Source organism: Mustela putorius, unplaced genomic scaffold, assembly GCF_011764305.1.
Source record: "Mustela putorius furo isolate JIRA1106 unplaced genomic scaffold, ASM1176430v1.1 tig00000135_pilon_pilon_pilon, whole genome shotgun sequence".
NCBI lineage: Eukaryota > Metazoa > Chordata > Mammalia > Carnivora > Mustelidae > Mustela > Mustela putorius.
The window spans coordinates 6,942,783-6,961,855 of NW_025421292.1; the positions used below are offsets into that span (position 1 = coordinate 6,942,783).

Here is a 19,073-nt window from a genome sequence, read left to right on the forward strand (position 1 = left end):
GCCTTCGGCTCAGGTCATGATCTCAGGGTCCTGGGATAGAGCCCCACATCGGGCTCTCTGCTCAGCAGGGAGCCTGCTTCCCCCTCTCTCTGCCTGCCTCTCTGCCTACTTGTGATCTCTGTCTGTCAAATAAATAAATAAAATCTTTAAAAAAAAAAAAAAAAAAGAAAGAAAGAAAGGTTACTGATCAGCTGATGAAAATGTGACCAAAGGCACTAAGGAACCTAACCCTCTATTTCTGCTAGGAGCAATGACTCAGTATTCACTAACTCAGTATTTACAGAGACTTTTTAAGTCTATAACTACCATGAATAATGAGAATCTTCTATATGGATGCATTTTTTTTTCTAATTTACAAAAGTGAATACTTGTGTATAATATATGCACTTTTTTTTTCTTCTTTTTTTTATATAATTTTTTATTTTTTATAAACATATATTTTTATCCCCAGGGGTACAGGTCTGTGAATCACCAGGTTTACACACTTCACAGCACTCACCAAAGCACATACCCTCCCCAATGTCCATAATCCCACCCCCTTCTCCCAAACCCCCTCCCCCCAGCAACCCTCAGTTTGTTTTGTGAGATTAATATATGCACTTTTATACCCTGATTTTTTTCACTACTAATTCATTTTAGAAACCATGACATACCACGTCATGCATATTTACTTCCTTCTTTTCAAAGAATGCAATTTTCCCTTGGACAGTTTTGCCACTGTTGCTTTAACTAGTTGATAATGTCAAAATTCTATGTTGTTTCTGCATTTTTTTAATGATAAAACAATGCTTCAGGACACATTCCTATACTTACATGTTTGCAAACTACACAGATCTCTGAGTGAAAGAAAATTCTGGCTCCTGTAACAAATAATAACAGCTGCAACTGTCTTAGGAGCCATCAAACATTTTTAATAGATTGGTATTATCACATGGCGTGTGGATTTGGCCTGTGAGTTTGATGTGTCTGGGCAGCGGCTACAACACTGAGGATGTTTAACAACTGTCACATAATCAGACCCCTTTCCATAGGTAAGGCAGGGTTTAAGAACTAGAGGATCCCTTTATTTGAGTGCCAGGGTAAGTTGCTCTGCATTTGTGTGCAAATCTGCTCCACCACCAAAGGGAGGCCTTTGTAAAGTGCTCTTTATCTTGTGGCACCAAACCAACCCTCTTCTCAAGGAAAAATGCAAGAGCCATGTGTCAAAGAATCAAGCCTCTCCTTCTTTATCTGCCCCCCACTCCCTCCCCGTGTTTGAGTAATGAATGAAGCTCTGAGTAGTGAACAAAATAGCTCCGAATCAGGACCACAGTGAGGGGATTATGATGACTGAGAAAAATACTGTAGGTATTCAAAACCTCAGGAATAACTCAGGACACAAAGAATGGTTGATAAAAATAAATGAGAGCCGTTCATTTTCTCCAAGTGACTTCTCCGCTTCAAAAATTTCCTGGCCTACAAAGAAGAGCACATACAGTACACATCAACCTCTCAATGTACATATACAAGATTCATGCAAAAAATGGCCACTTATAGGCCAACAACTTTAAACAACTGCCAAAATTCCTTTGTTCTCATAATTCATTAATGAAACCATTAATTTTCTAAGGATAATATTAACCACAAAAAGTGTATTAGATATAGACAAAGAAATATCAGGATGGTGGAAATTAATTTTAAGTGATTTTAAGCGTTTACATAAAAAATATAATATAACATTAAAAAATATACTCTACTTGCAAAGCTGGAGAGGTAGGTACCTCATCTCTCTTGAAGTAGGGCAAGGGGTTTTCAGAAGTTAGGGTCATTTCATCCTGATACTCTTGCCTATGTCTGACTGTCTTGGCCCTGGCTTTCTTGGGCAAATAAGCAGAATACTAGGCCTGTTTAACATGGCAAATTTAAATACAGGTGTTTGGGTTCATTTGAATTTATGGATGAGTATAATGGTTAGCACTCTGGACTCCGAATTTATGGATGAACACATTTGCTTTCCACCAATGAATTCATCTAGTGAGATTGCTTGTGATTGGGGGTAGGGGTAAGAGAAGGAGAGAAAGAAAGAGAGAGCAAGAGAGAGCGAGGGAGGCTTTTGGAATCCTCATATGATGTTTATATGTGCTCTCTCCCACTTCCACTTGCTCAAATTCTGGAGATACTTCTCCCCAAATTTTGATATTTGGAAGAAACCACAGGGCTGCAACTGAAAGTACTATGTATTATTTGGTTTCTGATTTGAGCTATTCATTTATTAGAGCCTTTAAAGAACAAGACTATATACATAATAATTTCACCTAAAATTTTGACATCTATTTTCTTTAAAGCTTTTACTTATTTATTTATCAGAGAAAAAGAGAAAGAGAGAGAGAGAGAGAGAGCACGCAAGCAGGGGGAGTGGGAGAAGGAGAAGCAGGCTTCCTGCTGAGCCCAGAGTCTGATAGATGACTTGATCCCAGCACCCTGGGATCATGACCTGAGCCCAAGGCAGATGCTTAACCTACAGAGCCACCCAAGTGTCCCACAAGCCAATATACATTTTAGCCCCCAAAGAGTCCCTTTTTTTAGAATTCATCTTCTTTAGAAGAAAGGTCATAAAAATTAATACCTTTCTCTGGCATTTAGAAATGTATAAAAGAGAAATTTTTTTTTGTTAATATACATAGTGAAAGGGTGAAAATGCTTTTTAAAGATTTTATTTTTTTTTATGTTATCTCTACCCCAATATGGGTCTTGAACTCATAATCCTGAGATTAAGCATGGCATGCTCCACCAACTAAGCCAGCCAGGTGTTGCAGAAAGTGCTTTTTTAAAAAGATTATTCTTCATATAATAGTTGGACGAACAATAGTATCTGTAACGAAAGTCTATTCAGTTCTTAAAAAGCCATAGAGAACCTTCACCAGAGCAAGGTTAGGGAAGATCACAAGACCTAAAATTAAAGTCATTTCTGTAAGGGCAACAGGAAGGCTTGGCCCCCAGTCCTGCCTCTAACAGTAAGTGTTTGATCTTGTGCAAGCTACTTAACATTTTTGCAGGCTCAGTTTTCCCATCTAAAAAAAGGACAGTGAGTAGTCACCCCAAGGTCCTTCCAGCTCCAGAATCTTAGATTACTTAAGTATGTCAAATCAGTAGTCCCTGACAGTGTTTTCAAGTTTATGCTTCAAGAACATGCTTTTTACCCACGTATTCAAAAATAAAGAGGTCATAACATGTTTCTTGGTCTCTGAGAAAAATCCTTTTGTTCAAGCTTAGAGAGCTTGTACAGACAATGGGAAATTTCTGGTTGTCTAATCTTGGCACTAAATACAATGCTGTTGTAAAATAAGGAATATATTATGGTAATTCATTTATTCACTCATTTATTCATTAAACACATGTCTCACATGTACTTATTATTGCAGTAGCTCTTCCTCTGAAGAGGCTAAAAGACTATCTTTGGTTAGAAGTATAAAAACGATCATTATATGTGTGTGTTTGTGTGTGCGCGTGCCTGCATGAGCCCATGCCAGCAATTATATAAGGAACTTTCTTATATAAGGAACTTTCGATAACTTGCACATCTCCCCACTTACCATTTCCATATTTTTCAGATGGCTGATGCTTAGAGAGGTCAGTGGTTTGCCCAAGGTCACATACGTGCTGTGTGTACGACTCTGAGAGCATTTCTCATACCCTGGACACAGTTGCCAGCTCTGGGTTGTGTCTCCATCTGTTTTATAAACTTCCTCTGCACGCCGCGGTTAAGAGAGACTCTCAGAATCACACACACTGAGTCTTCCACCTGGTCATGCCAGACTCCATCAGAACCTCCCTGTTGTCAAAAAATCACCTTATTCACCTCTGATTGCTGCCTTGTCACAACCTAAACCTGCCATCCCAAACTTTTATTTACCATAAACCCCTATCTCTCTTTTTCTAGAATCTGTTCCTCTCAATTATGCTAATCTTTCCTCTTGGGTGGGTGGGTGGGGCTTTTGCTAGGTTTTTAACTTTTATGTAGACAGACCTGCAGCAGCTTGGGGAAATAAAGAAAGGTTTAGTTTTACTAGCTTGTTCCCTAATCTACTATTCTCCGTCTCTCTTTATCCATTTAATTGTCAATTATGCAGCCTAATCTGTCTCCTCCTTTTCCCCTCCAAGCACTGTTTGGTGCCTTATCTCAAACTCTTTACAACTGCTTTGCACTTATCAGTATCTCTCTCAGGGACTGCAGATTGCTTTCAAACCAGATTTCCCTGCTTCATGGGAAGCTCTCTGAATACCACCCTTTCTCCTGGAGTCCCTATTTCATACCTTCAGGGACCCCCCTACCCTGTAAATGCCTTTTGAGACAGTGATTGCTGTGCCTGTACCATAACTGGTTGTTGAGCTATTCTAGCCCTTTTTCCAGGATATGATTGCTTTCCCCCTATGATACTGGATGTCCTCTTAGCACATAGTGCTGCAAATGCTGTTCATACCTACGTAGATCACGGACTTTTCTTCTAGGTTCTGAGCCCTCCCCCTTTATCCTGGTTTTCTGCATTACCTCTCTTTTTACATGGACATTTTCATTTCTCTTCTTTATAAGCCACTCACTCCACTGCAATCCTTTAAGCCTTGGTTCCCCTATGGATGCTATATTGCACTAGTCTTCCTCTTCTCTGTCCCTTTCACAAACCCCTCTTGCTCCACTTTTCTCCCCACACCCACATGCCAGTATTCCCTAAACCTCTCCTGCCACATTCTTCTCCCAACACCTTTAGTATTTCTTCATCCATCACCTCCACATTGGTTGCTAATGACCCTCAGTCTTTCCAAAAGCCCAAACAAGTAACGTGACCACTCATGCATCCTGTCTCTCCCTAAAACAGAATTAAGCAACTTCTGCTTAATCATAGTCACATTTGCTTGAAACCCTGAAACCTGCAATTATTTCAATTCTTTTGCCTACCAAAAGCTAATAAAGGACTAAGAACTCCAGTTCTCCTCTTAAATTCTACTCTCCCCTCCTTCACACTCTCAAAGTGAACACTCTGGGCCAGGCCCTGTCCTGCTACATATGTTGTCATACCACTCTGAGACACTAATTCTGAAGTAACCACTAGCTTTATGAGCGGCTCTTGAGGCAAAACAAAACACATAACAGATTTACTGTGAATAGGTCTTTTAAACTACTATCATGTGCTTTGCAAATCTATATTAAGACCTCAATGTGAAAAGGGACTTTGGACCAACAACTAACCAAGATAAATAAATATATACACACACACACACACACACACACACACACACACACACACATCTCAGGTAATTGCCTTTAACCTTTTTTGGAGGAAAAACATATGATCTCTCACCAATAACACTTGTGAATTATGATGTCTACCTCTGAATAAGAGGAATATTATGTTTTCTCCAGCACAGTGTGATAGTTTCTTGACTATTCTTGTTGAAGGTTGTCTAGGTTACCTCACTTAGAGCCATCTATAAACTAATTTTATTATCTACTTTTTGCCCCAAAGCTGGGAATAAAACTTCATATCCACAAGCTCTGGAAAATAGCTCTCGGCGGCATGACCCAACTAGTTCAGGAAGAGCAATTTGTGAAGTAACTCTCCTCAAGCCCAGTACTGGAACCAAAAGCTCTGGAGCCATGTAAGGGAATCTTTTCCACTTTCTGTGATGACTACTATTCCCTTCTTCTAAGAGAAGAGAATCATGGGCCACTGAAGCATGACCGTCAAATCAAACCAGTAGCCTGAATGACTGTCTAGAGGGCAACAAGACTGGCACAAACATGATGAATGGATATTCGCTTCTTTCCGTTTGTGTCTCCTGTCCTACCTTTGGAAGGTCTGCAAGACCATGTCAGTTTAAGATTACAATAAGACAGCATAATTAGGGTTGCTCATTTCTTAGGGCTGATTCTGAAATATCACATTGCATTTATCCCTTGGTGGATCTGAACCTAAAGGAATTTATCTGGCTTTCTTCTAAAGGAATAAACAAAAACATGATGCTAATTTGACTGTGCGAACTTGGTAAAATGTTGCCCCTAAACAAAGTCATTTCTTCTAGTTGTCAAGGACCATAAAAGTAAGAGTAGATGCTCCTGGGGCTCAAGATCCTATCTTAAAGGTTATAAATGGGTTCCCTCCAAGTCTTATGTATTGCCACTCAGTTTCTCTACCTTTTCCATTTGATGAAGCAAAACAGAACTAGAGGATTTCATCATATGGCATGGCAAATTCAAAACTAATTTAGCCTTGCCTTGTAATTTCTTAACCTGACTGTTTATCTAGTTCAGAAATAAATTTGAAGGTTCAGTTGTAGTCTGAAGGAGATGAGTGAAGAGACCTTAGAGACCACAATGAACACACATTCTTCCACTTACTGATCTTACCTTCATTGTGAAGTGCTATTTCACTAAAAAAGAGCCATTTCGCCCAGAGAAAGTTGATAAAATGGGAAGCAGTATTTCCAAAGTGCTCCAAGGACATGATATGCCGTGGGCACTCAAAGACTGAATGAGTGAATGCAAGAATGAATGAATGAATGAATTCCAGACTCCATGGAAAACTGAGAATAATATTTTCCTTTCATGCACCAGAATAAATAAATTAACAATATTAGAAACTTCTAATATACTGAAGTATATATACTATATACTGAAGACAGGCATTTCATTTGATTTAAAAAAAAATTTTTTAAACAAGCTTTTGATTTACATTATTGTTCTTCAGCCATTTTGGAGAGAAAAAAAAAATAACATTCCTAAACAAAGTGTTATGAAGCAGCATTGATTTCTTTTCTATTTTTAAAAATAATCTGGCACAAATTAAACATACTCAGAATGTTTTATTAACTAGAACATTTAGTTTAACTAGTTTAATTACTACTCTTTGAAAATTACTATGATCAGTGGGAACTCCTATGTTTGGTCTTTGTGTGGGAATGCCCTGAGCAGAACACCCACCTGCACAGGCGATTGAACACCCAACTCCAAAATTTCCCGAGAGGTCAAGAGAACTGGCAATCAGCAGTTCTTTATTTGGTGATCCTGGCGTTTACCTTGTAAATTGCTTCAATAGCAGCAATAGCTAAAAGCCTCTGGAAAAGGGCCAACCTTTGCTTTTATCCCAAGTCAATTCAGAGAAACGGTTTTTGTAGCTCAGTAAATAATAAGCTAATATCCTTCTGGAGCAAAAATTCCTTGAGAGAACAGGTTGTGTTTTATTTCCGTTTAGGCCTTGTAGTTTCTACTCAGGCCCATACACATAGCATGAGGTCAGGTTATTGAACAAACACTGAAGAATTATGTCCTAACTTTACAAATCAGAAAGCTGAGAAATGTATCCAGCAACTTAAAACACAAGGAAAAAAGTCCGAATTCTCAATTCCATCCAGTCCTAGATTCACTCAGGTGTGAGAGAAAACGGGACCCCTAAAATGTTCCCATTCTATGAAAGGCTGTGGAAATAGCATTCACATAGTCTATGCTTCGGAAAAATTTCCAAGTAAGAAAAAATACAGGTGGTCTTCTATCTCATATATATACTCCTAGGACACTTGGATTTTGAGTCTATGCTTTAATCTCCCAATTAAAGAAAAAAACTACTGCTCTCTTTTGCCAAATTATAGATCTATTTCTTGGCTCAATGAGTAAGGAAACCCCTAATGACTGTAGCAGTCTATGTGTTAAATGATTTTAAGTTAACTACTATTCAACTATATGTTACAAACAGATTTAGACTTCTTTAACATAACTTTTTCTGTAATAATTCCATCTGAAATAAAACTAATTTTCAATTTATTTCTCAACTGTATATAGTGGTCAGTTTCCAAAATGGAAAATAAGATTAAAAAAAAAAAAACTATTTATTATAGATCTATCTGAATATATCCAGATTTCAGAAATAATAAGTAGATATTAGAAAACCTCAGGGCAATTTTAAGACCTCACTCTCTTATTTGCTAAGAAATCTAAGCTTAACTAAAGCTCCAAAAAAAGCAAAATTCTCTAACCCTCAACATCTTTCTGGAGGCCTCTGTTAATTACTGCAGCACGATGTGTAAATTAGGTAGCCCAGTCTACTTATGCAGTGCACTCTTGGAGCTTGTAAGCAATTACAGGGTCAATGCAGCTCCTGATTAAGAGCAGACATAAGAGGAAGAGAATTAAATTATACAACATGGCATAAAGACATGTGCAAAAATACCATTCCAGAAAGATAGATGCATAGAGAGGAAGGAAAAAGCAAAAAACAAAAAACTAGGAGTAGTTTAATTGGGGGGAGAAGGAAAAAAATGGGACAAATGGGAGAGAGAAAAGAAGAAATGTCCAGGGGGAAAAAAGTATATATAAGAGGAAAGGCAGAGGGAAGCATGGAGGAGAAATGAAATCTATTTATATCGGCGTGAAGAAAACAAGCGTATTGTATTTATTAAAGAAAGAAAATCCTATAAGATAGGTTTGGAGAAAATGGTTCTATGTTCAGCTATTATTAAACTTAAAAGAAGCAAGTTCTGTTATTTCAAAATGAATCTTAGGTATTCTGCGGTGAAGGTATAAATTAGAAATTTAATATTCATAGGAAATGGTGCTAAGAAGTTATAACAGCAATTTGGGTCTTCAATACAAGTTGCTGTACAATTTAAACTAGAAGAAGTTAAAATTCATGTTTGGAAAAAACAGATTATAAGATTCAAATATTCCTATTGATAGCAACAGGCAGGGTGAATTTCAATTAAAAATAAGCAATGAAAATCTGGGAAATACAAAAGAAGATACTTTGGTTTCTTTAAACAGAAGTTATTTGTGAAGAATTTGATAAATGACCTAATTTGAAGACAGTGCAAAAATGTAATTAAGGGCTAAAGTAAATGGTCCAAATAATAAAAGCTATGGGAGCTTAATAAAAGTAAGGAAATAAGTCAGAACTATCAAGAAAAACTTTATGGAAAAATTACAACTTGAGCTGGTTAGAACTTGAAGACACAGAAACAAACGTTCTGAGTATTACTAAATTATATGTAATTCTCTGATAGTAGGCCATAAGGGATTTTAACTACTGTTCATTTTCTTCAACACATATTTGTTGATATGTTGTGCATATACTATATCGTTAAGAGCGATCTATATGAGACCCAAAAGCAGTTTTTACAATTACGCTATCTGACACGAGGAGCCCTGGGTCCACAGTATCATCCCAATCAAGATATAGTGGCTAAGAACATGAGCTTTCATGGTACAAAGCCCTATTCTGTCATTAGTTCAGTGGCTGACCTCAGACAGATTACTGAGCTTCTCCCCACCTCAGTATTCTGATCTGTTGAAGGGAGACGATTAATACTAATAGTTTTTAGGGCTATTCTGAGGGTTAAAAGAGAAGGTGTGCATAAAGCATTTAGACAGCATCCAGCACATAATCAATAATTAAATTGACTACTGGGGATGGTAAACAATCTTCTTTCCTATAACTTTTCCTCTCTTGCTTTCCCCCATAGTCTTGTATTTCCTTCCAGCTAGTGTTCCCATCTCTCTTCTTATATTCTTGCTAAACTAACTGAATGCATGGCTTACATTTGCTGTTTCCTCTCTTCAGTTCTGACTCATTTCTCAATTAAGAGCATTCTGACTTCTGTCCTAACCACTTCACTGAAAGTGAACAATTGGTAAGTTTACAAAATCACGGAGGACTTCTACATTGCCAGACCTAAAGGCAACTCCATGGTCCTTATCTTACTAAATCACTGTCTAATTTCATAGTTGACTGTTTTTTGGAATATATCCTTGGTTTCCATGACCACCTGACCATCTTTTTGTCTAGTGTTGCCTTACACCTTGCTGTCTATCCCATTTAATGCCCCTTATTTCCTCTGCTTACCCTTTACATGTTGGTATTCCTCAGGTTTCCATCCTTCAGCTACTGCCCTGTCTCTTTACATGCAGTCCTTATATTTTTATAAGGGTATATAAAAATATATATAATATATATAATATATATAAACAAGTGTATATATATCTACACTTTAATATCTTTTAAATCTTTATTCACAGCTGCTGGAAATACATAGCTGGAAGTTCCATTCTCAAAAGGCTCAACATCGTCAAAGCTAAATTCATTTTATCACCCCCTAACATTCCACTCACCCTGTTGTTCCATCTGTTTTTGTGATCTCATTTAATGGCCCCCACTATCTAGCCAACCACCCAAACAAGGAATTCAGAAATAATAAATCTGTCTATTTTCTTTGTTTTCCACAATTTACTACATCATTAATATATTTCAACTCCATCATCATGTTTTTTTCTCCATCTTTACCACCATTACCCCAATTCGAGTCCAAATTATCTCTTGCCCAAGTTGAAACAACAGTTTCAAAAGATCTTCTACCTCCAGGTTTGTTCCTTTCAAACTAGCATTAATAGAGCTGACAGAGTTATCAGTCTAAAATGGAAATCCAGTATCATTATTACCTGCCCAAACCCCACCTACCTCAAAGACTGCCTATTACCTACAGAATAAAATCCTCGGCCTCTAACATGGCAATATAGCTCCCCCACTACATTATTTCTATTTTTCTCTCTAGTTTCAATGCCACCATGCCAAGTGTGATTATACACATATATAATATATATGATGCTGTAATACTTTGATGGAATATTATTATGTCTATTTCACAGATTTAGCAGAGAATATTGGCAGTAACTTATTCATAGTCATCAAATCTGTAATACTGATAACTGAACCCAAATGTAATATTCCCTAATGGAATTTCCTTAAGGTCAATGGCCAGCCACATCATTCCCTTTTTTGAAACCATCAGCATACAGCACATTAACTGATTCCCATAAGGACTATTAATTAAACATCATACTGAATTGACTATAAAAAAAAAAAGAGAAATAATAACAGGACTGTAAAAGATCATCCTGCCACTGACTGAAGGAGTAGAGATTCTAGAATTACCTCACTGGCAAATGGAAGCAATGAACACTATCACTGAGTTTGTAAAAAGTGTTCATACTCACTGAAATAGCTTTCAAATTACAATATAATCTCCATATTGCCAAGAGTAACTAAGATTCTTTTTATTTTTAAATTGCATTTTATTCAAATGTCTTATTTACTTTTAGAGGAGCAAAAATAAATGTAAATATTTGCATTAGCAAGTTCTCTGTTAAATGATACTGTGTGTATATACATATTGTGTGCAGTTGTACATGTGGAATATGTGTGTGTATATATATACATATATCAAAGTTCAAACTATTTTTAAGTTTAGAGTTAGGTGACTTCAGGAACATCTAGGAAACTCATTCTTTGGACAAACTGATAACAAAGGATCGAAAGAATAAGCCAAAACTTTGAGACCCATCAAAGAATTTCAGTACTTATGAAAAAACGCAGTTGTATGGCCAATCTGTCTCCCAGGTTGCAACAAAATAAAACTTCAAATGGCATACTTGTAAATAGTTGAAGAAAAGGAAATTAAAATGGAAACATCTACAAGTCATTAAACATAACTCTGAACTGCGGCTATTCAACAATTGGACTTTAAGTAGTTTCACACCACTGGGCTAGGATAAAACATGCTCTGCCAGCATTTTCATCTGCCAAAATAGCCATTTGCAATTAAAAATTAAAACTGGCACCATTTCTTCACAAGCAATTATCAAAAGGCTGCTGGCAATCTTCCTTGTTTATAGTGTTTCCTATATCAAGACTTCATTCCATTTTGAAACGTTCTTTTCTTAGATTTTATTTCTTTTAGGCCATAATATTCCCAATACTCAATTTTTTAACACTTTCAACACTTTTAATTTTAATATGATCCTCAAATGTTGCAGTATTGTTTAAATTTCAGAAAATAAACTGATTTGAAGAATATATGTAGCACTCTATGTTACCATATTAGCAAGGTATAAAGCAGTAAAGCTTGCATAAGCCCTCTCTCTATATATAAGGGAAGTAAGTGATTTTTTAAAATTCTGAATAGTATATATATATAAATAATAAGGTCATTTATAGGGTCTATTGAGTCCTGACACAGGGAGTTACCTATACTGTAAAATCTCATTTTCCACCAGGAAACTAGTGGTATATTTTGGAGACTGGGGGTAACAGTAAGTGAATCAATCTGTATGTATGAGCATCTTCTATGTAACACAACTGTTCTAGGCACTGGTGATATGGCAGAGGACAAGATGGAAAGAGTCCCTGCCTCAAAGGAATTGGGTAGAGACAGGCAACAAACTATTCCTCCTCCAAGTCAAGGAGGGATGTCTTCTGTTAACTCTTTAGAAAGATCAATTTGGTTACATGTGGCACAAAGGCCTTGCCAGGAGTTGGGAGTAAAGTTAAAGTGACCATTTAGAAGGTAGTCCTGCAGCTCAAAAATTAGGAAGGGAAATAATTTAAAAAAAAAAAATCAGATACCTTCTCATTACAAATACATTCTCCCTTTATGATAGAATATCAGATGATCTGTAGTATCTTCCACCATCTTGGCTGGATCACAGACACTGGACATGGATGTGCCCATTTCACAGATAAAGATTTGGAGACTCAAGAAGGTGAAATGGCTTATTCCAATTCACAAAGCTAATTAGTGGGAAAGTTGGAAGCAAAGTAATAGACTCCTACTTCTAGCCCCCATATCTTTCTCCTCAAAATGAATCATCAGTATCTTCTAAGAAAATCAAAAAGATTTAGTAGTTCCATTAGCTTTAGTTGACTCTGAAATACCTCTGTTAAAGGCTTCTAAGAAAATTTATTTACTTACTCATTAACCAAGCATTTACTGAGGGTGTACTAAGTACAGTGCATCATGCTAGGTGCTTGGGATTCAGAGATAAGTGAAAGATTTTCTGTGTGGGAAGTTTGCCCTCCTGTGGGAGAGCCAGACCAAGTAGCTCACAGTGAAAACATTGGGACAAGCACCATCACAATGACATCCTGAGGTGCCATGGAACTTTAAGACAGAGGGCACCTCATTTATTCTGGCGGTGGGGAGATGTGCCTAAGAAGAAGCGATCCTTAACCTGTGTTTTGAAGAAACAGTGGGAGTTAGGCAGAGTGCACAGAATGGCAAGAATTAAAGGAAACAGCACAAGCAAAGGCACAGCAGTGAGACACGGGATGGAGTAACTGAGTAAGGCTGGAGCCCAGAAAGTACATTAGAGGTGAAGAAAGAAAGATGGACAGAGGCCATGTCATAAAGTATCTTGTATACTGTCCAAGGAATTTGGTTAACTTACACTATTGTCTCCACTTTCCCAACTCTTAACCTTCCCCAATTCACTTAATTCACATTTATGACCCTCACCACAAAGATTATAGGCAAGGGGATGATATAATAAGATTTACATTTTAGAGAAAACACTACGGTGCCAGGGTAGAAAGCTGGAAGGCTGAGAGCAGAAGCTGGATAATTAAGCAGGGGGAATATTACAAACAATCCAATGGAGGGATACTGAGAACCAGAGGGGGATAGTAGCAGCAGCAAAGGAGAGAAGGCAATAGATATGAAAAATATGTATAAAGTGAATACACAGAATTTAATGATCATCTGGATGGCCAGCAGGAGCAAGTATGACAAAAATAAAGGCGTCAAGGATGACTTGCAAGTTCTTACCTTGGGTGACTGGACTATTTCTTCTAGTTTAAAATATCTATAACTTCTGATCCACAGCATTATACTAGGCAAAGATATAGTGGACAAAATGAGAAGCTATGTATATCTGCTGCCCTGTTTCCTATGCCAGAGCCACATTTGTTGCATCAGTGCAAATTTATATACGAAGCCCATCAGGTATTCTACTATCACCATTATTCTTCTAAACTTTTCCCAAAAAGAAGATGAATTTTAGATGGACAAACAACCTTCAAAGAAATAAATCACCTCATATTTGAATAGCTCATCTATTAAACTGAAGAACAGCTGAAGACAGGAAATGAGGAATCACAGCTGTCTGGTAAATCCTAAAGAACAGTAAGGGAACAGACTCTTCTAATCCCTTCTAATTTACAAAGACTGGAAGAAAGTATTTTAAGTAGGTCATCTCTTGCTCTTGCCAGACATCTCATCAGTAGATTAGGATATTTACACTTGAAAATACGTTTTATATCATTAAAATACCATTATAATAATGATTTTTCCGTATTTAACAGAAACTTTTCTTTACCTGAAACATAACTTTAAACATATTTTTCTTGCTTGTTGGCAGTGAAAACACTGATCGACCATGTAAATCCATCCCTAAAGTACCTCATTAATCACTTGTGCACTTGCTCTTGGCAAAAACCTTAATGTGCTACAAAAACTGCTATTAAAGTAAGATTTGGGGATTCCCATGCTGGCAGGGAATTAGTTAGTTACACTGCTTTAGAAATTGTTTCATATAATTTTATTATTAATGGTCTTGTTAGACTTACAGCTCAGAGTAACTATCCTTTATTTATGTAATGTGTAAAGTCCAGTTCTAAATAAACTATAAGTAGCAATTGCAAAGATGGCTCATCCCTCAGAGTGGGCTACAGATGTGTAGAATCCTCCCAGAAGACGAGGAAGACACTCCCTCTTCCTCCTAATGTGAATCTAGCACCCCTATCTAATTAATCAAGCATTACAGTTTCAGACTCTAGAAATGTATAAAGCAAAACTTCCAACCAGCACATGATATTGACAAGCTAATTTATTTCATATCTACCACTAAACCTATTGATGGGCTGATAAAGGCTGGTGAGCAGAGAATTATCTAAACTTGAGTCTTTTGAAAAATCACTTGTTAAAAATTTTAAATTCTGTAAGGGCATAAAAACCATCCTCATATTGAAAAGAAAATGTTATATTACAATAAATCCTCATTCATGTTCAAGGGCAAAACTTAGGAGATGCAAAGCATGAGCATCAGCTAAAAAGCTCCCTCTATCTCCAAATATACAGTGCCTAATATACCAAAAATTAAAACTCACAAATGGCATCATATTATAAACTCAAACCTACAAATATTCTGAGCATACTCTTGTAAAAAAAAAAAAAAGTCATTCTCTGTACAGTATATATTTTGCTGCCAAACTGAGCATAGATTATTGCTAAATGCTTTAGTAGATCTTGAGACATTAAAATAATTTATCAGGCTCAATAGGGAACAGGATTAATTACTTGTATCAACTCTATATGTATCAAATCAGGACAAACATGAAAAGAATCTGTAGTGTTTCTCTATGCCTATCATTTATTATAGTAACAACATCTAAATCAACGTGAATCTTACATTATGTGAATAGTAAAAGATATGCCCCTTGATGTAATAATGATGCTACACAACGTTCTCCTTGTGTACACTGTAAGATGGAAAGTTGGCTGGAATATTCTACCTAATGCTACATATTCACATCAATCTAAGACTGTAAAATTTTCCAGACACCAGAGCCCCACGGATTGTAGACTCCACCAATTTCCTGACTCCTACGTGGTCAAATTCCAGGTTCACCTATTTACAAAACCAGCCCCTTCTTCCATGTTATTTCAAAAGAGCTTCTGGTGTTGAGGCCAATCCTCCATTCCAGGTGAAAGCTATGTTTGGGTGACATGCCTCATTTCTAAAAGAAACCTAGTTCATGTGTTCAAAACCTATTTTACTAGGAAACGAGGAACGGAATAGTGAATGCTTACAACTTTTCTCTACAGATCTCCTAAGACTGGTGTCTTTATATTTCATTTTAACATAAAGAAGTGGGGGGGGGGGAGACCTAAAAAAAGATGAAAATTTTTGAAAAAAAAAAAAAGAAATAATTAGACAGGATATAACGGAATCAAAAACTACCTTAAAACATCCAGATAAACCTAACTCTAACAGGAGACTGAATGAATGGACTTTGTGGGAAAAACAGTAGTAAACTTTTAAAGCCACTGAAAGGTTTTAAATGCCTAAGGGAAAAATAAACATTTGCTTCCAATCATTTTCTCATTAAGCATTCTCTGCTAGATGAAGAAGCGAAGGCTTACTTACACTACTTACACACACACACACTTTGACTCAGAGGCACAAATGCCTACCTACTTAACCCACTGGCTGATCCCTGTCCCAGGTGGCCCGTTTGCGCGTTTGCTATTGCACTTTGCCCGGGGTTCCTGAGCCCCAGGCTCACCATTGGCCTCTGCCACCGCGCGGGAGCATCACCTCGCCCCGCCCAGCTCGCCTTTTCTAGACTTTGGCCACCTCTGTGGCAGGAAGGGCTACACGCACTGACAGATTTTCCGTTAGCGGTGGAGGTGGTGGCGAGGCGTGTTTCCGGGCGCATTTAAAACCTAGCTGCTCTCGCCACCAAGTAGCAACTTCCCCAGCTCCGCCCCCGGCTGAGGACCCAGCCCTCCGTTTCTCCTCTCACCACCCCGTCCAACCCTGCCATCACCTCCTAACCTCTCCAATACACTCTCACAAGCCTCACACCGGCGCACGTCCTCCCTTTGCTTTTCCCAGCTCCCGGGCGCCCCTCGCGGTTGAAATTTACGTATCTCGGGACCTAATCGCTCCCAATTATCCGCGCAGCCCGAGTCCCAGGTCTGCCTGGCTCTCGCCTTCCGTGCCTAAAACTGCGGGGCAGCTGATTGGGTGTGTTCGGGGAGACGGCTGAATCTGTAGAGGTGGAGGAGGTGGGGCTGAGGGAGGTGGAAGGCTCTAGGAGGAAGACCATAAACACGTGCAAAGAAATAAAAGCCACCACGTGTGCGCGCGCGAGTGTGTGAGAGAGTGTGGGCACGCGCGCGCGCCGGGCCAGGGCGTGGGCGCGGAGCGCATCCCAGGGGGCCAGGCATACAGACCCCCTGTAGCGGGCGCGGCGGGGGGCGCGCGGGGGCCGCGGGTACTCACACGAACGCGTGGTAGATGAACGCCCAGCCGCGGGGTCTCTCCAGCACGTTGTAGAGATAGTTCTGCACCCGCCGGTACTTGACGTTGCGCCGGCAGCTCTGGCTACTGGTGTAGGAGAGCGGCTTCCCCAGTAGGCTCATCCGGGCCCCCTGCTTGCCCCGGCGGCTCTCCTTCAGGCCGCCGCCGCTGCCGCCGCCGCCGCCAAGCGCGGCCGCGCGGGTGCCCAGCAGCAGCAGGCCGTCGCCCCTGGCGGCGGCTGAGTTCAGCAGCACCCTGCCCCGGCCCGACTCCACATCCTTCATGCCGCTGCCCAGGCGCCCCCCGCCCGCCGCCGCCGCCGCGCTGCTCTTCACCCAGAGCCCGGCGGCGCCGCCCTCCTCTCCTCCCGCGTGGTGGCGGGGCATGGCATCACCACGGGCACCGCGAGGGGGGCGCCAGTGCCTGTGGCGGGGGCAGCGGCCTCATGCGCGCGGGCGGGTTTCGAGGAGGAAGCCGCGGCCGACGGAGAGCCCGCCGGCCCGCGACCTCCGAGATAGGGGCGGGGAAGCAAGCAGGCAGCACACTGCCGGGGCTTCGGGGTGGGGGCGGAGAGGGGTGTGCGAAGGAGGCCCAATTTCTAGCAGTCTTTAGCTCCAAATTCGAAATCAGAACCTGTTAGGGGCGTCACTTTGAGAGGGTTTCTCTCGTCCCCTCTTATTCCCGCAGCTATCACTCCCTCCTCCTCAAGTGCCCCCAGGGCTGGACCAGCGGAGTGCGGGGCGCTCCGAGGCGCGCTCCCACGCGCGCACACCCAGCTCCAGGCTCCCCCTTTCTTCTCTCACTAGATTCCCCACGCCCAGACTGCGTCCGCCCCCTCCCCCTGAGAGGCTCGGAAGCCCCTCTCCTAGGAGCGACTTTGGTTTCGTTCTCTCGGGGGCTTGGGAGCTGTCCCTAAGGTAAGTCGGCCTCGTGCCCTGAGGAGAAACTGGAGACGCAGTTCTCTGCTCACTCCGGCCGCTACGACGCCGCGCCAGGTCCTGCCATCCTTGCGCAAGGGGTGTGAGCGGGAACGGCCCTGCCCTGCCCGCCCTGCCCTGCAGGTACCAGCCGCTCCCCGGGCGCGTGGGGCGACGCTGCCGGCAGTGGCGCTCGGATCCCCGCACAGCTGGAGGGTCCCTGCCAGTTCAGTGTGCCGACCCGCAGGACACGACTCCCAAGCCGGAGAGGCGGGAAGCGGGCATCTCCGCGCGGCTCACGCCAGCTTTCGGGCTGTGACTTTCCATCCCAGCATCAGGTAGCCAGCCCTCGAGTAACTGGACATCCTTCTTCGCCCGGGGGATGGAGGGTGGAGAGAGCATAAAAACTACAAAGTGGCTCCTCGGCGGGCGGTTAACGAGTCGCCCCGGGTCTCCGCCTGACAGCGGCGCGAAGCGTGGGAGAGCGAACTGGGTTCCCTTGGTCAAGAAATTTCCATTGAAGTCCGAAAAAGTCATAAAACTGTTAAGTCTCGGCGGTGGCAACGGCGGGCCCAGCGTCTGGGAGAAAAATCCCGGGGGGGTGGTGGCGGGGCAGGGCGCCCAGGACACCAGCTTCTCGGGGTCCTCACGCCACCTCTGTAGGCTGTACCTTTACACCGTGAGAGACGTGTGGCGATTTAGGACTGGCTGAGTCTCCCACCGCCTCTGACACTCTGGCGCCCCAAAGCGTGCGCGCCCTTGGCGAGGAGGGAGGCCACGGTGCCACTGGCTTCGGCCTCTGGCCTTCAGCAACACTGCGTTAAACCTCACAGCCAGTGAGGGGAAACTGAAAGGAAACCAGGCTTGGGAACTTCTTCCAGCAGCGTGGACTCCCCCCCCCCCCCCCCACCACCACCACACCTCACCAAAATACGAAAGAAAATAACCACCAAGTTAAACTGAAGGAAAAACTTAAGGTTCCACCATAAAGCCAGAGCAAGTAGTGATTTCCTTCTAGAAGCCTGAAACCGGGGCAATACTAAAGCAAAGTCTTATTTCAGCTGTCTCCGCCCCTCAGAGATACTCTCTCAATTCCCTCCAGCACACACACCCACGCCCGCGGCAGCTCCTTTCTGCCTGGGGCAGCAGCTCCATTAAAAGGCGTTACTTTTACTTTGTATCGTTATCGCTATTTGCGTGAAGCCCTCACGTCGGCTCCCGGTCACCCGCAGGACCCTGCTTCCCTCCCTCCTTCTCTCCCTGCCTCTCCGCGGCGG

General features: G+C 41.2%; 1 protein-coding gene across 3 annotated transcripts in view; it reads right to left on the minus strand.

Annotated features, from left to right (window-relative positions):
- Window positions 1-18,667, minus strand: part of KCNQ5 (potassium voltage-gated channel subfamily Q member 5) — a 553,330-nt gene extending 534,663 nt beyond the window's left edge. The window contains exon 1 of one of the 3 annotated variants that reach the window (XM_045074791.1): window positions 16,862-18,667. In XM_045074791.1, the coding sequence (XP_044930726.1) occupies window positions 16,862-17,265 (404 nt within the window). In that variant the 5' untranslated portion in view covers window positions 17,266-18,667. The remainder of the gene's footprint in view (window positions 1-16,861) is intronic. The other 2 variants (XM_045074792.1, XM_045074793.1) reach the window with 2 other exon arrangements.
- Between the last annotated feature and the right edge of the window lie 406 nt (window positions 18,668-19,073).